General features: G+C 34.9%; 1 protein-coding gene across 15 annotated transcripts in view; it reads right to left on the bottom strand.

Moving 5' to 3' along the window:
* The window catches only part of LOC119717758 (uncharacterized), a 518,405-nt gene that overhangs the window by 75,147 nt on the left and 417,285 nt on the right, over positions 1-25,973 (bottom strand). For 3 of the 15 annotated variants that reach the window (XR_011811357.1, XR_005267987.2, XM_072042447.1), the window contains one exon: positions 5,477-6,928. The exons of the other annotated variants lie outside the window; for them this stretch is intronic. Coding sequence is in view for 1 of the 3 variants with exons in the window: in XM_072042447.1 (XP_071898548.1) it covers positions 6,885-6,928 (44 nt within the window). In the remaining 2 variants the exon portion in view is untranslated. Of the gene's footprint in view, positions 1-5,476; positions 6,929-25,973 lie in introns of those variants that run through there. 15 annotated transcript variants of the gene reach the window in all.

Here is a 25,973-nt window from a genome sequence, read left to right as displayed (position 1 = left end):
AGAGTGGTGAGGCACTGGAACAGGTTGCCCAGAGAAGCTGTGGATGCCCCATCCCTGGAAGTGTTTAAGGCCATGCTGGATGGGGCTTTGAGCAACCTGGTCTAGTGGAAGGTGTCCCTGCCCATGGCAGGGGGGGCTGGAACTAGATGATCTTTAAGGTCTCTTTCAACCTAAACCATTCCATGATTCTATGATTGTATTTCAAAGTGGTGGCAGTTCTGTCATTTTTTCAGAATGAATTGGAATATTTAAGGAAAAAGAAGTTCCTACTAGTTTAAGTAGTAGTAGCGGTAGTGGTTCTTTATGGAAGAGCACAGATTCTGTAAGTATTATATATCAAATTGTGTGATATTGTGGGGTTGCTTTTTTGGCATTCTCTCTCTTCTCACCTAGGTAATTCTCAGATGGATTACACTTGATTTGTTTCTATTTGTCACTATTGTGACAATACACAAATATATTCTGTCCAGATTGGCATTGGCAACCTTGTTTGCCACATTGAATGATTTTAAAGCCTTAAAATGACTGTTGAAGATCTTAAGCTGTTATAGATCTGCCACAGTAAACAGTTCAATGTAGGGGAATTATATGATGCAAAGTGTATTTCTTCTGCAAAACAACCAATGATGCCATAGACCAGAATATTTTATATATTCTGGTTATATACAATATAACAAGATTTCATGGACAGAGATCATACCACTGAAATCCTAAAGGTTTACTTTGTGTGTCAAGCTTCATTCCCACATGATCATATTTGAAACATAACGGAACCTTTCAAATACATGGCATAAAATATTAGCATGTAATAATGAAAAAGTGAAGACTGCAGCATGGGCTTTGTTTAACTTTATGCAAAAATTTCTCCAAATGATGAGGGGTTGTTGTGTTGAGCTGCTTTTGTAATTTTCTTGAAATCTTTGGACAAAAAGCTCTTTACTGCTTATTTACTGTTCACTGTTCATTAACAATCACCTCTCATCTATAGCTTAAAGCAGTGTTTCCTGTCTTTCCTGCTTAGCAGAGCATGTAGCTTTTTGTCATAACAGCTAAAGGCCACAAACAAAGACAAATTCCTGCCCCATTGACATGACTCTTACAGGAAGTGTCAGAATTACCTGAACTGTGAGTGCATTCAACTGATGGTCAAAATGAATGTCTCACCTGGGACGTAGGCACAACTGGGAAAGAGGGTAACCAGAGATAGGCTGTCTTGTGCCACAATCCACTCTTCGCTGCTCTACAAAACACAGCTGCCCCTTGGAACAGCATTGCTAATACAAGGAAAGACATATTGCAGTTTTGGTTTCCACTTTGTAATTTTTGATGAGCCAATCAAACTTCTTAGGTTAGATAATAATTATATATGAGGCTATTTCCTGAGATTTTATGGCAATAATTTCCAGTCTCTAATTTTATTACATTGAATATTTGTTCTTCATGATGATCAACTAAATTGCATGTCAAAGCCTGACTTTCTCAATGTGTTGCACTGGAGCAGGAAATAAATGCCAGCACAGCAGCAAATGACATACACTGTACTTTCAAGATGGATTTGAGCCAGAGTGATTCACAGCTACGTTTATGAAAGCATAGAGTTTCAAAACACTTGCATAAACATACATCAGTCACTCATCTACTATCTAACAACAAATAAAAAATACATAAGTGCAAAGAAAGTATTAATATATTAATCCTGAAAATCCTACAAATGGTTCTTTGCATTATTTAGCCACTCTTAACTATATTAAGTTTCTTTAAAAGTAAAGTTTCTGAAATGCATTAAACTATTTTTTCTCGTCTATCTCTTCCTATGCTTCTAAAAATTGAAGTCTCATCTTAATCTGCTGCTCCACCTGTTTCATGATTTCAGTAGGTTTTTGTTTTTGTTTTTGTTTTTTTTCCTGATGCTTACATATTTGTGCATAGCACTGTTGTCCTCACCTGCATATAGATATCTTCCCTGATTTAACAGTCTAAAGTGATCTGGCCTGTTAGATAATTGAAATTACTGTAATTCAGCTGACATACTTTTTTTTTTTTCTTATTGACACTTTTACGCCTTTTGAAATAAAACCAGGCTAATGAAGTTATTAACTTTCTTAAGATAGTTAGTAGCTTATTGCCTTTTTAATTTGTTTTCATGAGAGTATTTTTTATAAAGATTAATTTCAGCATTTGTCTGATTTCTTCCCTTGATCTCCAGCTATCCTATAACACTGCCAAAATAGCATGACTGGGATTATTCAGTCAAAAATTTCCTTTGCCAGAATCAACCCAACCAGAGAATCTACTTTCTGTAGAACAGCCATATTTCTGAACTGCTTGATGCACTGATGTCTTTTCATTTAGTCCACATTCATGCAAAACACTGAACCAGCAACACACCAGGCCACATAGTCAAAAACTCTATGAATTTCAACAAGGCTAGAGAATAATGTTTCTGAGAGGCAAGGCTTAACAACTTGTCTTTCTATGAGCAAGGATTTCTCCAGCCAAGGTCCATTCTATTGCAAAAACAGCTTCTACATCTTTTGGGAACGTTGAACAAATTTCTGAAGTTTGGACTAATTACAAATTACTGTGTGTTTTAGATGTTTTGCAAAAGGTGGCAGTGGTCAGTACTTGGTCCTGATTTTGTTTAGCATGAAAGACCTTGCTTGATATTGAGAAAATCATTAACTCACCACTTCTATCATCCCTTTTTACGATTACAAGCAATTACAATCTTCTATATTTTACTTATTTTAGTGAAAGGTTTGCAAGAATAGACTCATCACCAGTTTTCAATCTCTTAGTGAGAAATAATAATTCTCTTATTATTATTAATAATAATTCAATTAAATTTTTCTCTTTTGAAGGTTAAGATAAAATAACTACAAAGTTATAAAAACTTAGATATAATAACATTTAGAACAGTTCTATCCTCCATTTATGCATCAACATTTCAGGTATAAACACCTTTATTGGTCTTTTGTTCTGAAGTAGACTTTGTTATATACAAGGAGTTCCATAAAAAATGAATGGAGGTAGTTACTAAAACTGCCATCAAACATTGGCTGCCTAGAAATATGAATGTCTTTTCTGTTTATCAACATGTAATGTGACAGAGCATCAAAGCAGCACACGATGGGGAAACTGGCATGAAGTAGATGGAAGGAGATTGTTTAGACAACAGCCAAATGCATCTTATTTACCATATCTTAGATCTCTAGTAAGAAATATGCCATCAGCTGGTGTAAATGCAGCTAGGGTATAAAAATGCCTTGATGGCTTATACTCTCTTGTTTTTTTTTGATTCAAGCATCAGTATCAGATCAGTATCAAGCCAATATCAGATAGCTCAAAATACAGAAAGAGAAATATTGCACTCAACAACAATATAATTTCCTATTGTTGGTCTACTGGAGAATCTCTCCCTCCCTCCCCCCCCCCCCCCCCCAACCCAACTCCTTTTTTTTATTATTATTATTGTATATTTTAGCCTTTTCTCTTTCTGGAGACCTGGGCCAGTACCAGTAAAAATTAATAAGGCCATAGCTTGGCCTTATATGTTATTAGCTTTGCATCTAATAAATATAAAATTAAATAACATCTTGTTTAGGGAGTACACACACATTCTTAGATAATTATTAATAGATGCTTCATACTGGAAGTCTTCTGCCTCTGTTTTGTTTCACTTCTACTGAATTTACAAATTTGGGGCTAGACTTTTAGAGCTACTTGGACACATAAAACTAGATAACATTGAATTCAAATGTTTTTTTATTTGCTGGCTAGAAAGATGCTACTTTAACACATTTCTAATGACTGCCCTTCTTAACACTACACAGACTACTTACTTTAAAAACATAAACTACCAAGTAAATTGTCATGTTTCATGAAAGCTCTACAATCATCCACTTGTATTTTTGTCTTATGCAGTATCTCAAAGAGTGCTCCAATTCAGCAACACTTACATATTCCTGCAAGTTTCCTTTGTTAACTCAAGTATTGGTTAGAAGTATGAAAAAACAAACAAACAAAAACAACTACAAAAAAAAAAAAAAAAACACCCACAAACCAAAACCAAAAACAATCCTAGATACATTCAACAGAATGATTTTGTCACTGTACCAGCCTCCTAGCTCCGACAGCCTCTGGAATTGAAGTAAACCCACTGAAGTAAACATAGATGCTCCTGTTGGCTACACTTTCAGTGAACCCTAAGGGGAATGGACATTGGATAATGATCAAGATTAAATTTTGGATCACAGCATGATGGTTTTTATCTTACAAAGTCCCACTCAGTATAGCAGCCAAGTTGTTACTCAGCTCAAGTTCCTGGTACAGCTTTCAACCTGATGCAAATTGACATAATTCTATTAAGACTAATGCAAATTTAAACTTATTTATTTATTTTAGGGATCACTATCAATACTGCTGAAGTAGAACAATATTTTGACCATGGCCCAAGTTACTGAAATAAAAATATTGTGAGAGTATGAGATTTTTATAATTAGCTCAAATTTGAAATACATCATTTTGTAACATAAACAGACTTAAAAACACATGGGGCGGGGTTGAGAGTAGCGTATTGTCCCACCTGGGTGATGCAAATGAAACCACAAGCTGCCTTGTCAGGACTGAGAGACTACTTCCACATAACAGGGAGCACAAATCAATCCCATTCTACTTGCACAGGATTTCATCTATTCTGACATAAACCACACCTTGTAAACAGTAAGGCTTCAATCCCTTTAAATAGCATATTTACTTGTAGAGGAGTTAAAAGAGTGACTCTGGCATTGGGAAGCTCTTGAAGTTTCAGCTAGCTATTTTCTTTAAGGTGTAAGAGAAATTATTTATGGAAGAGATACATTAGTATTCCATACAACTATTTCTTCAAGTCCTATTTGTTTCTCTGTTGATACTGTATATGTATCACTCATAAACTCCTGTCAAAATATTAAAATATTTTTCTCTAAATATAGCAATGACGAAGAGGGCAAGTGGTTTGAGAAGGCAGAGGACCATTTCTGAATTGCTTTGCTGCATCTGTATTTTTGAACTCCTGCATACTGTGAAATTATTTAGTTCACTGAAAGATCAGTGAACTGAGAGTGAGCTGGACACAAGTAAAGAAAAAAATGCAAGGAGCAAAAAATTCACATCTAGATGCCTTTGTAGCAGCATAATGAATGTAGCCATTTAAAGGAGATTTTATAGCAGGAAAACTGTTCCTATGAGTGAGAAGCTAATTCTGCCAGAAAAAAAAAAAAAAAAAAAAAGAGGAATATTCTTCATTATGAAGTTCACATATCCTCTTGCTCTTAGTTACTCTAATGGATTCTAAAATGAATATTAGGCTCCTTCAGGGCTATGTGTAATTCTTTTACCAGTGTTGCACATAACCATGTGTATGTTTTCATACATGCACTTCTGAAAATAAATATATTAGGTCATATAAATACAACTTTTTCCTTTTATTATTTCACACAAGCAGATACTTATGCTTAAAGATCAGGCCACTAGAAGATATAATGCTAACAATAGAGGAAGAAACTGCTGAGGTAGCAGAACTTAGTATTGCTTTAAATGCTCCTATTTGTTACTCTTAATACATAAAAGGCTCACAAAAGTCTCAGAGGAGCTGAGAATGTCTCAGACTGTTGGATGAAAGCAGCTGGTGTGATAGGATTGGAGCTTGGCTGTTGCTAGCTCTCCTCTGGAAACATGGAGGCAGGAATGATGAGGGACATGGAGCAGCACAAAGCTCACAAGCCTGATATGGAAGAGTGATCTAGCATTACTCCACTTGTTCCTACTACACAATGTCTGCAGTATTTTCTCCCAGCTTCCAGATGCATTTCCTTTTCCCCAGCCGAACAGCTATTTCTAAAGCAGTGAAAGAGAATTTTGATCTCTCATGAGATAGATAATCTTGTCCTGCAGATCCAGTTTTCAGCCTCAAATGCTTTCTGTAATATTTATTCAGAAGAGAAAAATCTTGAGGTATTTCATGTAGACACACTGGGTTCTTGGGCACTGCTGAACTGGATTTCCACTCATAGGTAGAAAACCTGACCATTGCCATGGGCAACAAGATACCAAAGGTGTTCCGGATCTGTTTAGAACATGAGTTGATCTTCAGTTTAAAATGTATCCATGACCAGTCCTCAAACCCTGCGCTGTCAGTCTGAACCACACGGTTATGCCTTTGAGTCATGCAGGACTCTAGGAAACAAGGTGTCCTATATTCAGTGCAGGACCCTCCACTGGCAGATCAGACTACAACATCAAGGCCAACACAAAGGATATATGTAGTGCATTGATACATGTACAGTAGATATTTAATAAAAAGGCTGATATGACAAAGAACATTGGCTTTCCTAAAACACTCATTTTTGTTAATGTGACTACAAGCATGAAAGGAAATATTTTTGACAACACCCAAGGTATTCAAGATTAAGATTAAATATTTTGCAAGTTGAGTAGCCCCAAAAACCTATTAGCTGTGACATCCTAGACTGGATCAAACCCAACCAACAATTTCCCTTTAACTTTTAAGGGAAGCTAAGAAATAAGATTTTTATGAAATGGAGAAAAAGAAAAGAAAGGGGCTCATATACTCACATGCAACACCACTTTCTACATCAACCCCAAATTCCATTCTTTTTTCCCAGGTAATATAATACATTTCCTTAGCAGAAAACAAACAAACAAACAAACAAAAAAAAAACAACAAAAAAAAAACAAACACGTGCTTCAATATTCATTTAAGTTATTTAAGTTACATTGCAGGACATCAGTTTTTTGAAATCTATTTACTATTCTAAATATTCTGGAGCCCCACCAGCCATACAAAGTCTCTTGTTTTATAAAGCACTTTGGTAGCCAAGATGTCAGACTTCATCGCCTGCCATGTAGGAGATCTCTCTGGGTAGATCTGGAAAATTACAAAAGCATTATTTGCTTCAGATTTGCTCCACTGGTCCACAATGTTCACTTATACATGAATTCATCTCAGAATCAAGGGACTGACAGGAAGGTACCAGTAGTTTTCAAGCAATACTTGTCATCTCCTGAAGAATTTGAAGTAGATATGTGGATGACTAAAACATGGGATGACATTATTAGAGTCTCTCAAAGTATATCACTTTTCTGCCAGTTAAAATTGAAGAGGAATAAATGGGGTCAAAGGATACATTCAGGATGCCTGAGAACAGAAGACTTGCATATTTTCAAAAGGTGAAATAAATTTCAAACCTGAGGTTTGAAATTTCAAAAGGTGAAATAAATTTCTCTAATAGTTACTTGCTATTGATCAGCAGGTTAGAAACTCGAGATGACAGATGTTGCTTTGCTGCAGTTGCAATTTTTATTAAACGCTCACAAAGTATTTGCTAGATTAATATTTAGATGAAGAATCTTGATGCTCTTGTAGGAAGTTAAAATTGATTTAATTACCTGTCATTTCATATGTTTACTTTTTAAAACAGTAACAGAACTTTATTTTTTAACAGAACTCTTTGCCTAACTTATTTCTCCTCTTACAGAATCCTGTTTAATTATAGAAGCATAGATTTTATATGTATATAAAATATTTTTATGTTGTATGCAAGGAAACTGAAAATCTGCTAATTCTTCCATATATTTTGGTGAGTTTATGCATATTTTCATATGCTTCATCAATAAATAATAATCACAATCTCAGATTGGAATTGAGAATTAAACTGAGAAAATATGTTTATTGAAGTCAATCATGTCAGGCTGAGCACTGTACTTTTTTTTTCTTTTTTTTTAAGAAGAAACTGGATTCAGTATTCACATATATCATCTGAAATTGACATATTACTGCAAGACAGTTCTGGCATTTAAAACTTTTTTTTTTTTTTTCTTCTGCAGATAATATAAACAAATAATCCTGTAGGTCTATTTCTATTGTTTCTTTTCCTTTCCCTTTCCTCCTTCCTAATATACCAGTATTTAGACCCCTAACCTAACAAAACAGAAAAGACATTATTCAGAATATATAACACATAGGCCAAGCCTTTGTAGAACTAGCATCGAAGTCTTATTTCATAGCAATTATTCATAAAAGTAATGAACTTTCTAGAATTGTTTCAGGAATATATACGTGCCCATTTAAACACAGAGGTTTTTTTGTTGTTGTTGTTGTTGTTGTTTTTTAATATATCTATTGTTCTTATAAGATAATCAAATCTAACAAACTAGTTCTGATTAGTTATAGAAATACTGCATTAGAAGACTACAACAAATTACTCAAGTCTGGGTAGTAAGAGATGCTCGTCTCTTTCAGAATTTGTATTTTTAAAAATATTTAGTACATCCAAGTTTAGCCTTATGAATTGAATGTGTTATAAATACAAGATTGGCAATTTTTCCTCTTTCTCCTTCTATACTATGACAATCATTGGTAGCACTACACATCTCAACTGCCAGTAACAACTCGAAAAACCTTCTAATATTCTTCATAATGAAGAATTATGAAGATTGTGGTTTTCTGCATAACTGCAGAATTCAAACTAAAAAGTTTTCTGATATTGAAATACAATATATGATTCCATAAACATGAATATTTATAAAGTAGCTTTTAATAGAATGTTGCTGAACTTGGTAGCTGGTTTATTTGAAGGAGGAAACAATTGTTTAATTAAAACAAATACTTAAATGGAAAAAGCTTATTATTTAACCCATACCTGGTTATAGCACAACTTTGTTGATGACAAATTTTCAACTTAATATTGTCAGGTTCTTCAGGATAACATTACAGAATTAGTTTTATCAAACCCATTTGCTGATTAATATATAAATCAAGGGTTTTTTTTAATCCTCTGAAGTCGGAAGAGCAAGATGCTGCCCCATATTGTACAAGTCTGTAAGTCTGAAATATAACTTGCTTGTTTGTCTGACTTCAATTTCTTTGCAAGCAAAAAATGGTCTATTAAATAGTGAAAAGTATTGGTACAGAGAAAGTGGAAATTAATGTTTTAAAATGGTATATATTTACTCAGATGAAATAGCTTGTATCTAATATATATTAAAAATGTATTCCATAAACAAAACATGATAAGTTTGCATGTTTAATTGTTATGACAATTGTGAGTATAATCCTAAATCTGAGTGCTGGAATTTGTCTTGAATAATTTACGCTGTCCTTGAAATGTCAGTCATACAAATTTCAGGGGAACATAAAAAATACTGTCATTTCAAGGTAATTTTATAGATTTTAAAAATATTACTGGAACCTAATTAGCTATTCCACAGTCATCCTTCATAAAAATATACATGCAAACATTGATACATATTCTCTGTGTATATACCCAAAAAACCCACACAACCATGACACTATGAAGGCTGTTACAGAATCACAGAGTAGAATCATAGAATCATAGAATATCCTGAGTTGGAAGGGACCCTTAAGGATCATCAAGTCCAACTCTTGACACCGCACAGGTCTACCCAAAAGTTCAGACCATGTGACTAAGTGCACAGTCCAATCTCTTCTTAAATTCAGTCAGGCTCGGTGCAGTGACCGCTTCCCTGGGGAGCCTGTTCCAGTGTGCAACCACTCTCTCTGTGAAGAACCCCCTCCTGATGTCAAGCCTAAATTTCCCCTGCCTCAGCTTAACCCCGTTCCCGTGGGTCCTGTCGCTGGTGTTAATGGAGAAAAGGTCTCCTGCCTCTCGACACCCCCTTACGAGGAAGTTGTAGACTGCGATGAGGTCTCCCCTCAGCCTCCTCTTCTCCAGGCTGAACAGGCCCAGTGCCCTCAGCCGTTCCTCGTACGAGTAGTTTAGATTGGAAGAGACTTTAAAGATCATCTAATTCCAGCCCCCCTGCTATGGGCAGGGACACCTCCCACTAGACCAGGTTGCTCAAAGCCCCATCCAGCATGGCCTGAAACACTTCCAGAGATGGGGCATCCACAGCTTCTTTGGGCAACCTGTTCCAGGGCCTCACCACCCTCACAGAGAAGGATTTCTTCCTAATATCTAATCTAAGTCTGCCCTTTTTTTTTTTGTTTAAATCCATTATTCCTTGTCCTATCACTACGTTTCCTGAGAAAGAGTCCCTCTTGTTTTCCTGTAGGCCCCCTTTAAGTCCCAGTAGGACGTCATAACATAGAAGGATTGCAGTTTTCAGATGTACTGGGAAGCAATGGGTTTATTAGAACAGTAAGTAGATGTACAGTGAGACAGGATGTACAGCTACCTTCTCTGAAGAACTCTTCTAAAAATCATTTGTAAAATCAGAGACAGCTATCATCTGATACTAATAACTGAATGTTTATAGGATATTTTGTTCATACATTGCCTCAACACTGCTGAAGTACAAAGCAAGAAGTTATCTTTATTATTATTTTATTTTCAGAACCTGTTTCCAACTTTGTCACACATACAGGCATGGTAGATCTCTCAGTTTTTGTTGCTGCTTGTTTTGAATCAAATGTATCTATCTTATCATTAATAAGGCCATAACTCCAAGAAAAGGGATAACATTGAAGGTGTGCAGGACTACATATGGGTTACACATCTCTCAGCCTCAAGATTAAAATGCTTTGTTCTGTGTAAATAAAAGAACATTTTTTTCTGACATATGCTGTGCCCAGTGACACTTCACCAGAAGAGTGTCATACTGTCTATAAACACACATATTACCAGGGTCAACTTGCCACGTTAGCATAGGCCCTTCAAATGCAGCAGAAGATACAAGGCATTGAGGTAGCACATTGGCAATTCAACTACCTCAGCAAGCCCATCCTGACAAACACACCAACTCAACAGGCTTTGTGCAGAAAGTCCACTGAATTCTGTCAGCATAGTTTATAGAGGTGCATTTTTATACTTATCCTGTACTTACTGAGATTCCTATTTAATATGCCTGTGTGACCATTCCTTTCTGGAATGGTAGATTTTGGGAAATTCATGACTTGCTAGGAATTTAAGTATTTGTTGTGTAGCCACGGAACTGAAGTAGTGTACATATGGGCAGTCAGTCAAGCCTGACCCATTACCTGATTTCCCAATCAAAACGATTGGGTAACTGGCAGTTACACTCTCCTTTTCCTATACTTTGCTTAATTTCAACTACTTTAATGCAACAGTAACCAGGACTGCTTCCCAGTTTCCAGTCTGATGCTCTGCAGAAGCTTCTGCTGAGCTCAGTTTTGGGAGATGACCTGAGCACCCACTGCTGTCATCCCCGCAGGGCAGGAAACACTGCGCTCTTTTCTTCCTCAACATTAAAGCGTAGATACAGCCTGTAAAACCCCGATCTCTATCATCAAAATTACCGAACAGTCTCTCAAGCTTTTCCTGACTACCTAGTCCGTAAGTTGCTGAGGTCATAAATCAAAGTGCGTTACAGTTTTGTACATTTGCTTCAGATCATATTCTTCATAGATAACACAAGGAAAAAATGTCTACAATGCCTGGCATTATAATGTGATTATAAACAGTAACGCCAGTCACACTGTGAAGTGTCCAGCACTGCAACATGTTAGAAAATACTGGTTAATAATGGAACATGAATCAGTAAAAGTTAGGAAACTTAATTCTACTTTCTTAAACAGACACAATATGAAACACTCTTGGGTTTAATGATCATCTCCTGTCTTTCCTTCCACTGCATAAGTCAGTTCATAGGACTGACTCAATGTTCAACAGATAATGTGAACACTAATTTATTTTCATCACTTTCTCACCCTATTTAACCATTTGATATTTCTTTTATAAGAGAAATCTGCTGTACGTTCTCTTCCAGTTTTCTTGCATCAATCCTGAATATTGTAAAATCTACTGGAATAATGTAATAAAATATATATTTATATAACCATAAGCATCAGAGCACTATATTACATCCATGGTAAGTGGGATGTAGCTTTCTGACAAGCAAATAAAGATTACGCTCACTTTTCACTACCCATTAAAACATTGTTTAAGTGTTTCCCATTAAAAAAGAAAAAAAAAGTTTTTAATGAAAAGATACTTTAAACGACTAAAAGAATACATGAAGGAGCTCTTTGGACAATGTAAATGTGACAATGTACTCAGTTTAGAGGTTTTTATGTGATTTGCTCTTTCGTGTGGAGTATTCTGAGTCTACACTGCTTCCCCAATGCTGCTTCCTATTTACAACAAGACCACTGGGGGTGGATAGAAGAAAATAGTAGGTATTCTAAAGCTTGCTTTTTTTTTTTTTTTTTTTTTCCCCCCACTCTTAGTTAATCATTTACTATATTTCCATTTGCTACCATCTCTACCTTACTGGAGAGATGCCTGGCCTTGACAGATATTAAAATAGCAATCATTAAAAACATCATTAATTGTAGCTGAGAAGTCTTAAACCCTGATTCATGAATTTTTTAGTGAATTAGGGAAACACATTTGAGGACTAACTGCTGTCAAGGCTAACAGGAGGAAACTGCAAGCACATCCACAATACTTCACAAGTCTGCATTGATTTTCACTTGCACACATTTTTGGCTGTATAGCCTTAATACACTCGAGTCTAATCCAAGTTCTTTTGAAGTTAATGGAAATCTCTCCACTGACTTATACTGTGCTTTGCAATAAGCCATTCATATAGCTCATTGATTTACTGGATCTGACCCTTAAGTTTTAATATTCCTAGTTTTCTCCTCTTAATGAACTTGATGAAATAAGAGTAGATATAAATTGGTGAGATTTGTCCTCTAACCCTTCATTTCCATAGCTTTGTTTACACAGGGACCTGACACGTAAGTGCATTTGACTGTGTTTACACATGCAAAATTTCAGAAAAACATTCTCATCTCATTCTCTAAATTTATTCCTGTTAAACCAATACAGGCTGATTAAGGGAAAGCATCATTTTTATTGTACTTTAGCAGAATTGATTCAAATGCCAGGATATTTCCTGGACATATTTTAGGATATTTCATGTTACTGCAAATTTACTGATTTGAGCAGAGATGCACAAGTTTAGACAAGCTGTGGACATGAGCCTTGATACTTAAATTGTCTGCTGGTCTCTCTCCTCTGGTCATTGAGTTCCATGCACTTGTCCATAAAAAGAGATGAAAAATTGGGTTCTAAAACATGTGCATTTCATATTTTGTTAGTGTCTTAGAGGATGCTTTTTCTTATAACTGGCCCATAACATCTAAGCTTTATCACATGGATGGATGAAGATGTAACAATGCCAGTATTCTGGCATCCACTTGTGCTTAGAACTTGAAGATGCAGACTCCTTATGCTTTCTTTTAGTTTTCTGCTCACTGATACATAGCTAGTAACAGTCCCAGTCTCACCAGATCACCCATCTATCGTTTTTACTGTTTCAAGTTACAGAAGTCTTCATTTCCTATTCTCATGCATACATTTTACAGTCAGGAATCTGGGAGATTAATAAACAGGAATAGAAACTAAATTTTTAGTCTTTTATTCTGTAAAACATCAAATTTAGGAAACTATTCTTAAAATGAAAATGTGTAAAATCAACCAAATTTCTGCTTAGGGAATGATCTGGTCATAATGATCGTGTCTTGAACAATTGTAAATGGACTTATTTATCATTTGATGAGGAAAAACAAATCATGGTTCACTTCAGGTGAACAGATAATAATTCACATTCCTGAGTCTTTAGTCAGGATGGAACCTAAACTTGTTCTGGCACCAAGGCTGAGAAGCTAAGAGCAACTGCCTTCCCCCTTCCCCTGCCCCACTTCTCTCCCCTACTTCCCCCCTCCACCCCCCCCCCCCCCCCCCCAAAAAAAAAAAAAAAGGAAAAAAATAGAAGAGTCAAATATCACAAATATCAGTGAAGATAATTAAGTTGCATGGAAAACTAAGACATCTCAGGGAAAAAAATGAACAAACTACGAAACAACATTGAACAGCCTGTCTGTTAAATAGACTGGGATCAAGAGAGCCATGAGATAAGTGCTATCCTGAAAGCAGCCTTCCCCCCACCCCCCCAACCAAAAAAAAAAAAAAAAAAAAAAAGAGAGAGAGAAATGAAAGCTGGTGAAGATAGTTGACAGATGAAGCATTGCAATGGGGTGGCAACCTTAAGGTGAAGGATAGCAAAAAGGAGATGTAGGAGATGTAACTAAGAAAGCCAAATACAACAAAAGACAGAGATAAAGATCAAAGAAAAGGACAAGGAGCAAGTATATCCTGAGGGACTCAGATCAAAGAATAAGGCATTAAAAGGATGACAAAAAGAAAAAATAGATTAGCTACTGTTCACTTGGAAAACTTAACAACATTTAGTAGTAAAGACATTTCAATAGGAAATGATAGTATATTTATCTAAGGAACTCCCATGCTAATATTACAATACAGGGTTCAATAGTAGACTGAGGGAAGTCAGTGGATGAAAGAAACTCACTTCAGCTAGGTCGTCTGAGTATGAAACAATTTAAAAACTGAAAAAATAAACTCTAATACTGATAGGAAAACCTTTGTGATGAAAAATTATACTATTGAAAGATACTTGAGAAAGATGGTTTTAATACATGAAGATTGGATCTGTATAGAATGTCATACTTAAAGGACAAATGAAAAGTTTCAAAAAATATGGAGACTATTGGTTGAGTAGATGTAGGGAAAAAAGAATATAAATATGAACAGACTAATATATATGAAACTTGTATAAAACTGAAAACTGCAAAAATTATGCAATTTAGGGGCTATAACCACTTTTGGACTGAGAGAACAAATAAGAAAATAATCCTTTGGGGAGAATGGGTAACATAGGACACATAAAAGTTTCTGTTTTGTCTTGACTATATATTTTACTAATGTTCTAGAAAACACGTTTACCAAAATCCCCTACTAATATCACTCTTCCTTACATTTTTGTAACTTCAGGAATGCATTAAAAGCAAACAAAAAAATGAAAAGAATAAAAAAAGTCTGAATTTAACATACAAAGTTAACATCTAACATGTCTATATCATTTATTAATTTCCTTAGTTGTCTTTAAGTTCAGTTTGGGTGGCGTGTTTTGAGTTTAGGGCAAGTCTTCTGCTGGAGGTCATGTTTTTAATTTCATATTGCAGCTCAAGTCAACGTTCAGTTTGGCTGTTTTGCTGTGTAAATTTCTGCAAAGAGCACTATATGCTGTTCCCGTAAAAAAAAAAAAAAAAAATGTTGCTCATGGATATATAATACATAGAATTCCTCTATAAATGTCTCTTTTGCTAGAGGTGTTGAAAATGTGGCCCAGTTCGTCAAAAACACAGCTGCTTTCCTTGGGGTTTCAGAATGCTCATAACAAGTACATTTTTTTTTTATTTTTTTTTTTTTATGAATTAGTGAGAACACCCTGAGGAAAACAGCTGCATTATTACAGGACCCATGAAATCTCAGATGAGTCTGAACTATTGTATTTTTAAAGGACTGCTACTTTAAAGACTCTCTATTTTCAAGCGATATAATTTTATTTGATTTTTTTAAAAAATATATTTTAGAGGAATATATGACGGTGATTATTTTTAGTTGTCTGGCACAAACTGCTAATACTGAAAGACCTTGATTGTTGCTATCACCCTTTCAAATGGAGGCAATACATACCACCATACTAAACAAAAAACAGTGGCTGTTAGTGCCATTAGGCAATATTTTCTACCAAGCACTTAGCAATTGAAATGAGAATGAGCTGATCCAAGAAGCTGTATAGATAGGTAGATTCACCTCTCAACTGTTTCACTAATCTTTATGTACACAGCTAAGTCAACAGTTTCAAGGCTTACTTTATGGCTGAAGTCCTACACCTTAACAAGTTTGCAGTGAGGAATTCTCATTAGTCTTCCAGAGCCCCTACATAATTTTTTTACTGAAATGACTGGAGAAGTCAGCCTGCTGTCTTTCTAAATATCTGTTTTTCCTATACTGCAAAACTAAGCAGCAAAAATAAGATCTAGGACATTTCTTCTTCACCCGTGCTTTGTTTTCTATGTGACCTCTTTAGATTCGCTAGAACTACCTTAATGCCTAGGTATTTGTGTCTAGAAGAGAATATTTCTAACCCTCTTCATAAGAGGTATGACATTGAACAAAATCTGTCCTCAAAGGTGCTGCATATCTACTACATGAGCCTGGATAGGAAATGGCATTTGGATCCTACATCACAGCATGTATGTACATGGTTCCTTGTGTTTACTGAACCACATAAAAATTTGCTCACTGAATGAGGAAGTGTGGAGTGATATCCCAAGGATGCCCAATACTTTGTTTGGATTCTCAAAGCCAGAATTTATAAAGCACTTGTAGGTTCTTTGAGGAAAGAATATTCTGGAAAAGTAAAGTCTTTGCAGTGAGGAATTATTTCAACTAAATTTTGAAATGAATAGTATTTGGCTTTAGCAGGTAGACTATTACTTGACAAAGCTTATGTCTCTGTCTATAAATCCAGAAAATCTCTGTAGGCACCAGACAAAGGATGATGAAATATAGTGAAATTACTCCTTCCTAAATATGTCTTAAAATATACCTATAGGCTAGGAACAAACTAAAAAGTATCCAGGAAATAAGTTATTATTATTATTATTTAAATTTATAAACAATCTATTTAATTAATTTACAGCCAGCAGAATTAAATAATAGGTGTCTCTGCCATGGCAGATATGAAACGTACTCAAGAACAATGATTCTGAGTCTGATCATTACAACTGAGTCAACCATAAATCAGTTTGCACTGTTACAAAGTCTGCCATCATATGGCACTGTTGCGCAGAGGTGTTAATTTAATCAGTCTGATACTGAAACTTGGCTCCAAGTAGCATGTATTTGGCAGGTACATTTTATAGCTAGTACAGGTGAAAGTTCTATGACCTAAATTGCTACTGTGAGCTACTGTAATTCACAGCCTATTTTATTTTTCCTTAGCTTGTTTCTTTCTGGCCAGCCACACATAATTTTGTAAATATAATTATGCAGAACCTTTTTTTTTTTTTCTAGTTCCTTATGCTTTTGCACTGAGAACCTTTATAGATTGCAAAACTCCTAGAAAGGCTCTAAACAGAAGTGTTCGTGGAAGGAAACATACTAGGGAAAATCCTAGAAAATGCTGGAAATTTCCTAGAAAGTTTCAATATCAAGGGATTCTGGGAAAACATAGGAAAACACTTAGAAAGCACTAAGGAATTCATAGAATGGTTCCAAACAGAAAAACTCCTAGTAAGAAGTTAAGCATTTCTCAAATGTGGTGGGAAATTCCTAGAAATTGCATAAAAATTCCTAGAAAGCACACTTCAGAGTTTTCAGATTAGTGAAATTTCAGAAAGCATTGAAAACTTCCTAAAAAAAAATGCTCAACAATATTTAGAAAGTTTCTAGAATTTATAATTGCTAGAAAGTAGCGGTAAACTCCTAGAAAGCAAGGTGCAATTCCTAGAAAGGTTCTGGGATGAGAAATTCCTGAAAAGCACTGGGGAAGACCTAGAATAATCCTAGACAGAATTCCTAGCAAGTAGTGAGAAATTCTTGGACATTACAAGAAAGTCCTAGAAAAAATTCGGACTGAGGAACTAGAAAATGATCAGAAATTTGTAAAAAGGTTCTGGATAGAAAAAAATCCCAGTAATCACTGTAATATTGCTATCATTATTCATAAAAGGAAGTTCCTAGAAATCAGTCAAAACCTAATGGAAAGCTATGAGAAATTTCTGGAAAGTTTCTAGCTATAACAATTCCTCAAAAGGTATACTAGGACTGAGGAATTACTGGAAAGCTGAGACATTCCTAGACAGCACAGGGAAATTCCTTGAAAGTGCAGGGAATTTCCTAGACATATTTTAAGTTTAGGAATTTGTAGTAAGGACAGAGATATTCCTGTGAAGATTTTGTCATGGTCTCTCCCACCTGTTCTATTTTAAAATGTGTACACTCCTTTTATTTTTGCTTCTTTTTCCTTTGTCTAGAAGGCAAGCAAAAGTCTCCGAGGGAACAACAAATGGACTCTTTAACCATGGGAAGAAGCAGAAATGCCAAAGCTCTCCATCTCAGTTGTGCTCAGCCATTGTAGCAGTTAGTGTGAGAGTTAGGTCTGATTAGCATACCTGTTAATACTGCCGTAGATGAACTTTAACCAAGCTTTTAAGTGGAACTATGAAAACAGCTCCTTGTACTCTTCTCCACCTACCCCAAAAGTAAAACAAAAACCAAAACAAAAAAAAAAAAACAAAAAAAACCAAAAACAGAATGATTTTTGAATAGGTTTTGAGTGATCAAGAAAATAGATAGCCAAACTATGCAAATAACCTGTTGATGATTAAAAAGTGTAACTGTGTCCAAAAAAGCCCTTAACACACAGGTTGGTAGAGCTCACAACAGCACACATCAGCATAATCTGGATAGTCATGAAGGAAATATTCACTACCCAATCCTGTACCTGTGGAAAATAATTTTCCAGGAGACTCCAAGAGATACTGGGTTACAGACTCCAGAGAGAACCCTGATAAAGGAGCACCTGAGAGACTGCTCCTACGGCACTGCAACAGGGTTCAAACCTCTCTGCAACACCCAAAGACCCCAACAGAGGCCAGGGTCCCCCAGAACCCTGCACAGGGTTTACACAGGCTCATCTGCCTGGTTTGTCCTGGGCCACACCACTGCAACCACAGAACAAGGAAGCCATGCAATATGTAAAATCAATGTATTTGTGATTAAAGTGTTTTGGTATCCAAATATATTTAGCCTCCGCACTGTTGTTTGGTCTTCAATCATAATGGCTATATGAATCTCATTTTCATTCTGCAAAGTGGTAATTTATCATTTCATCTGAAATTGTGGCTAGGCATAGAACAGAACACACGTACAATGACAGTGAGTTTGAATTCCATAGGAAATGCAATATAAAAAGTCAAGACAGACAGTGGAATCATAAACACATACCGGTGAGGGAAAGTACCCAATGCTTTGCAGCAGGACAGCAGCAGATTACAGCCAAGGAACAGTCAGCTAACAAACTCAAAGCCCAGAAAAAGCATGGTCTAAATTTAATTTTAAGCTCACTTGTTATCTCAATTTTGAACTGCCATGGGCACTGCAATACCAATAGTTCTCTGGCAGTACTTCTGTAGGACTGGCTTCCTAGAGGGTTTGTTGAGTTACTTCTTATTACACCAGTCCTATTGCACTGCATAAAGAAGTAAGAAAATGTGTGAAGTTTTTACCTTAGGTCTCCTGAGTCCTAGCTCAGTACGGCCTTTTAAATTTCCCTGCTTCTGTTCAGTGGCTACATATAGATTAGAAAAAGCTTAAGACTCAATTACATGGAATTACCTCCAGAGATTTTAATAGAGACTTTTTTCTTTTTTTTTTTTTTTTTTTTTTTTTTTTCTGGCTGCATCTTTGTATGGATAGATCAACTGAAGTAGTTGCATTTAACCAGAATTTTAATCAAATAGACAATATTTCTTTTATTTAAAAAAAAAATGTTTTAATGCTTAATTTGTTTAAAGATCCACTTCAGTAAAAGCTGAACACTATCAGGTTGTACACGTGGTGAACAGCACTGCTTAGGACAATACAACTACCTAGGAGAGGTAAAGACAACTCCCCTAGATCTATTGTGTCTAGGTGGTGAAGTGATAAACTATGGGACAAATGGCAAAAGGAGGAGGAAACTGAACTGCAAGAGAGAGAGAAGTTACTCCAGTATATGATAGAAGTTCCTGGAATATTCAGTAAAGAAAATGGTGTAATTCCCTGGTCCTCTTCAGCATCCTGGATAGATTCTTAGGAATGTAGGCAATTTTGAGCATTTTATTTGTTAAGAACAGGTTTATTCAACTTATTCCAAAAGTCTTTTTCCTTCCTATTTAAGTAAAGTTGTTCAGCTAATTTAAATTCTGAAAATAATCAAGTACACTGTTATTGTCATCTATACCATACTGCTTTTGTCAGGCAGCCTACAGTCTTGAATTAAGACCCACGATCTTTGAGTTAAAGATGCCATGAGAATTAAAGCATTTTATTAGTTTTAAAGACAATGAACTGAGCTGCAGATAGGTCATATGATGCATTCAAAGTGGCACAGTGCCTTGCTTGGATGTTGAACAGCAGTTATTAATCTGGAAACTGTTGCTCTGAGAACATTACAAATCAAAATCCAATTAAAATTCATCATTGTCTACCTTTAGAAACAAAATATTTAATTCTGGGTATAGACTGAGATTCAAGGTTTTGGTATGTGATTTTGCACTTCCCACACACATCTGCAGGCATTACGGGTCTCCCCTCCTTTGAATGTCAGGTATGAATAGTGCTAAGTAGGCAATATAGATTAGTCTTTGCTCATACAGAGATAGCAATTTTGTTGCTGCAACGAGAGTGAATAATACAGTTATTAATTTTTAAGCCTTCTAGATTTTCTTACATTTCAAAAGTAAAGAAAAAAACAAACTATAACTCTAGGAGAAGCGAGTACCTAGGCCAACCTGTTAGACTAACTCTGAATTAAGACATGAATGCAGTATGCTCACTGTTGCAATAAATACCACTAAATTAGCAATTTATTCTAAGGTTTTAGCATTAGCATTGCAATTTAGGGTTAGACAGGATTGACATTCCAAGATTCTCCAGACATTAATTAAAGCTCTGGCTGTATCATTTTCTGTCTTTATTACAGACACATGATTTTTAAAACCCTTCAGTTATGACCAAAATCCAAATGAAAGATATCTGGGGATCAGCAAGCATTCAAACATGTATGTCTACAATAAATTTACGACTGTATAGCACTGAGAGCCATGTCATAAATCTTCAGTGCCTTTATATCTTCCCACTCTGGTAAGGCTGTGGAATTCAGCTTTAAGTCCTTGCACTTTACTTCATTTAAAGTAATACATTTTCATGTCTAAGTAATTTTTGTGGAACTATATACTCCTTTAAATTTGATCAACTGTATTCACAATAGCAGTGAAAATTCTAATTATATTGGAAATCCTGGGATATTCTGTAAAGTCATAACAAGATTCCATCTCTTGATAGGTCACAGAGGGCAAAGCAGATACCAAAATACATGCAAATAAATTAAAAAATACTTTGCAAAATGTCTATATTTTTCCTGTAGAAAAAACTATGCATTGATAGATCTGCATTCCATGTGTACTGATCTATGACTACATTTTTCAGAACAGGAAAATTTTGTTTCTCAGGCACATATCAGTTTGTATAATTCTAGCATGGTGAATTGTTTCCTTTTAATTTTGTCAAGGTGGACTATAATGGTCTAATTATATGATATGATTAGTGTTTCAATTTTATATTATTGATACTCATTTAAATTTTCAGTTTTTGCATATTTTTATTTTTACTTATTTATTGAATGCTTTAGAAATTTGTATTCTAATCAGTAAGTTGTATTCTTATGGCTCACTGTTAGTGTAACAACTGGCATTCAATTTCACTTTGTAGTTACTGTATGTATCATTAAACTGTCAATTAGGTGATCTCCCTTGTAATTGGAATTTCTAGCTTTGGTAATTTATATATTAAATATGCCAGCTTTATGTATATATACATAACATTCATATACATAAAACTGTTTATTTAACATAGTGTCCATATATAAAGTTTATATATATGGATTTATACACACACACATAGCCTTTCTCCTTCCATTACATCTACTTCTATAGTGATTTCATAATATAAAATTTAATATACCTGAGTAGAGTTTTACAATAATAGGCTTTATCAGTTATGCAGTCCCTTCCAAGTGAACAGTAAGAATGTCAATTATCAGCCTGGAATAAAACACAGACACAAGTCTGAAAGTCAATGTATTCAGGATGGGGAACCTGTAGAGTCTTCCAGTCCAGAATCAAAGCACTCAGTGAGTGGCTACTTGGCCTGGGCAGTTTGCCCACTGTAAATGTCTGGAAGGTAACCAAGTGGCCTGCCTGCCTGGTTTCCATCATAAACATTAATTGATTCAACATATTCCAGTAGGAAATTTGCCCTTTGACTTTCCTATATGTAGGAATCAAATGGAAGGATTTGGTAGATGGTTTATTACTCAGGCTCTGCACAGTTTCACCACAACACTAAATATCCTCAGTGTTGGGTTTTTGTTTTGTTTTGTTTTTTCTTAGATTCTGTCTATGTGCCTAACTCAGCGATTACTGAGTCTGGTAAAGTTGGAGTAGCAATTTCAAAACAATGGTAAAAGGTTATTTGAAAAGGAGGAATAGTAGGGTAAGATTTTTTTCCCCTTTCATAACAGTTTTCTCTCAGATAGTTCCTCAAAAAAGCATACCTGAGAGAAACAAAAACAAACAACAAAAAATCCAACAACTCCTAAATTGCGGGATTGTAAATTTATGTACATGTAAAGCAATTTTATTTCCATGATGCACCAAATCAAAACCTAAACATCCCTTTATAGAAATGCACAAATAACGGATAAAGGCAATAACAAAATAATTATATTTTATGTGCTATCATTCAAATTGCCATAAAGCTTCTGAATTAAGTGCTAATTAATATGAATGAGGGCTGCACTGTTGCTATGGGGATAGAAATGGCATAAATCTATTTAAAAAAAAAAATCACTCACACCTCTTGAAGCCATTCTACCAGTCTGTGTAGCCCAGCTACAGACAAAACAAGACTGTAGAATTAATTTACACAGTGAAATTTATATTTGGAACTAGGGTTATATTTAATTTGTAGTGTAGTTAAAAGATTCTTTATAGATTCCAGTGGAATTCCCAGACACACATAACTGATTTAGGAGCACAGGTCCATCTGGCTTTCAAGTGCAAGTCAAGCTCTAAGTCACCTAGACATTTGTTTTGTACTGATTTTAATAATACTTATATCAGGCAGATGAAAAGGAAAAAAAAAAGCACAAATAACAATCAGTTGGAACCTTCATTCTAATCTTTTCCCATCTACATGTTTCTGTTGTGTGTTCTTGCTTGCAGATTATTATTCACATTTTCAAACATGAGAAGTAAATTGCCAGACCTGCAGGGTGAGAATTGCTGACATACATATATGCCAATAACAAGAGAACCACTGATTTCAAGCAGATCTCATACTTCCTAAAGGCTCTTATTGAAAAATGGACCTTGTTATTTCTGTGGAATACAACTTGTTCTTAGTTTACACAGACTCTACTTATTTGAACTCTTTTTATTCATTATAAATAAATATAATGCTATATTCTGTAAATATACTGTTTATTTTAAAATAAAGAAACTATTCAACAGTGAATCAAATGCACTAAAATTGATGAAAACTTCATTTACATGTAATGTTTTTCAGAAAATAATTCAGAACTAATTGCTATTCAAAAATGTTTATGATATATGGTAAGTGTCACAAATAATCTTAAAAATATAAAAAGACAAATGAAATACTTCAAAGCTATACCTGACTCCTCCTCAAAAATAAAATAAAATATATATATATAAATAAAAAGAACAGATTACTTCAATCCATTCTCATCCTCTTGCTTGATTTCTGTTCACAAAAACTTTCAAGAATTCTTTTCCCTGACTGTAAACAAAAATGGGAGAAGGCTGGGTCAGTTATCTCCCCCCCCTCTCTCCAGCAGCTTGCAGAGGTTAATAAGGACCTACAATATTTTCCCCTTTTGTTCACATAGGCCTGTAAGTCCACTTATAATTCAAAAGCAGGAAGTTGCCTGAAATAAAATTGGCAAAATTTCATTTTCATTAAAAAGGGCTGACTAGTGGAAGTGAAAACAGCAACTGACAGAAACTTATTTCAGCCAGAGAAGCTCAAAAAAATACTCAGTCTATGCAGTGATCAGAAGTAGAGTGTAAATTAGCGTGAAACCAACAACTCTTTCACTTCCTCCATGAAGTTTTTCTTTAGTCCCTAAGAAGAAATCCCTGCATTTAGATTTTCTGCATATTGTATTTTCCTTTTGGTCATTATTGGTACTATAATCCAGTAGTTTCCAAACATTATTATGAGTATGATATATGTCTGAGCTTTACATAAACACATCATTTTAAACAAAGCTTGTGCAGCATCAGAGAGGTCAGGGAAACCCCTTCATCACTCCTCAAAGTCATCACCTGATCCTCTGGATAAACACTCTTTAAGATACTGTGGTTAAAGAAACACTAATGAAATCTTGATAACAGTCTAGTCAACATGAGCGTTATAAAAGATAGGGACAAAGTAACAAGATAATCAGTAAACTGCAGTTAGTTTGATGCAGTAGTACAAGAGACAAGAATTTTCAGGAAACTCTTAAGAGAAGCAAGGAGATGGGTGGGATACAAGTTCCAAATTGAAATGCTTAAAGCTTCATATTTGAGGAATGAGAGGATCCAAAGGAAACCCACTCTGCTTCCAAGTGTGTCTGTTAAGACTGAAAGGGAAGCCTGACACTCCCCAAAACAATATTTCATTATAATTCTTTTCAGACTATCATAATTTATGTGAAGGACTATAAGGCAAGTTCAGGGTCAGTGATCAGAAACATACATATGAGTTACTGTCGCAGCCTGTGCCCTTGCTGGCCTTAATTTAACATGGTCCAGTCACATTCTCTCAACCACTTAACTTTTAACCGTCTGCCTTAAAAGATACAGCAATTAGTGATGAAGAAAAAAAAAAAAAGATAGAATGACTACATTCCTGAAACATCTGGAGAAGAGGAGAGGCCTCAACTCAAGGATATTTACAGACAGTGGGATGTCTCAAATCAGAAAGAAAGAAAATATATGGCTTTGATTTATATGAAAATAAACTTTTTAACAAAACAAATTCTATGATGAACAATGTCTTTCATATCAAGAATCATAACATTACTTCTAACATTAAATTGTGTTCACAAAGTTCCACATTTGAAGATCAGTTATGGCTTTTGATATGTATTTTCAGTAACTTGTGAAACAAAAAAAAGAGATATATCTAAGAAAAGGAAAAAACTTAGCTAGTTCATTAAATTTCATTCTCTGCATATGCAGATTTTATTTTTCACTAAGCTAAATTTAGTACTTTTTTTTTTTTTTTTTTTTTAAGTGGTAAACCTTATTCTAAATAAAATAGCCATGTTTTGCAAATTGTATTTATAGTACACTTATAATTTGTTCTTTATTAATTTCAGTCTTCAGTTTCCTCTTTCTTAGTACTCCTCTGAGTTCCTTACAATTTTTATTATCTTTTTGCCAGGAAAGCGCCAAAAATCTGTGGTGGCATGCAAAGGAAGACACATACTGTTCCATGCTGCCGTTCCAGCTGACCATGAATGCCTAAGAAGTTCACTGTCCGTCTGAAACTTTCTGCTCCATTTGAAATTCACTGTTTCACAGACCCAACACAGACACTGTTAATAATTTTGACAGGAGATTTCAATGACCAAAAATATTATGACTTTACAGGTTTCAGAATTGCTCAGTTTCATATTCCCAGATGCTCCATCAAGTGACATGAATTAATAGTAAAACTATCACTGAATGATTATACGTGATTTCTTTTCTGGTCAATAAACTAAATTGACTTGTAAACATATTCTGATATGGTTCTCCTGAATTTATGCACAGAACAAAAACCTGTACAATCCAGCCTTGACTAGGTACATTACTAAAATTTTGTCTGTGTTGATATGGAAATTCAAAAAGAAAGGCTTAAGTTAATTAGCTTTGTTCTTTAGGTCAACTACCATCTAGATTTCTAGTTGTTTTTTTTTTTTTTTTATTTGCTTGTTAGTTTGTTTTGTCTTGCATTGGTTTTAAGAAGCTCAAAAACATTAAATATCTAAACATAATATATTTTTCAACTAACAGAATTACCTGGACTGGACTAGATTAAACTGATTTCATTTAGAACCTTCGTTTTCATCAGATACAAATCACTGCATTTTTATAACAATTTTTATTTGAATAATCTGAATATTTTTTAGACTTCGTAATGCAACATCCTAGCATCCTAGTCCCTGTAATGCTTGGCTCTAGAGACAGAAAAATACATCCACCTTTTGTTTGTATG

This window comes from Anas platyrhynchos, chromosome 9, assembly GCF_047663525.1.
Source record: "Anas platyrhynchos isolate ZD024472 breed Pekin duck chromosome 9, IASCAAS_PekinDuck_T2T, whole genome shotgun sequence".
In the NCBI taxonomy this organism is placed as follows: Eukaryota; Metazoa; Chordata; class Aves; order Anseriformes; family Anatidae; genus Anas; species Anas platyrhynchos.
Note: the sequence above shows the minus strand (reverse complement) of the source record. Positions and strands in the feature narration are given on the sequence as shown.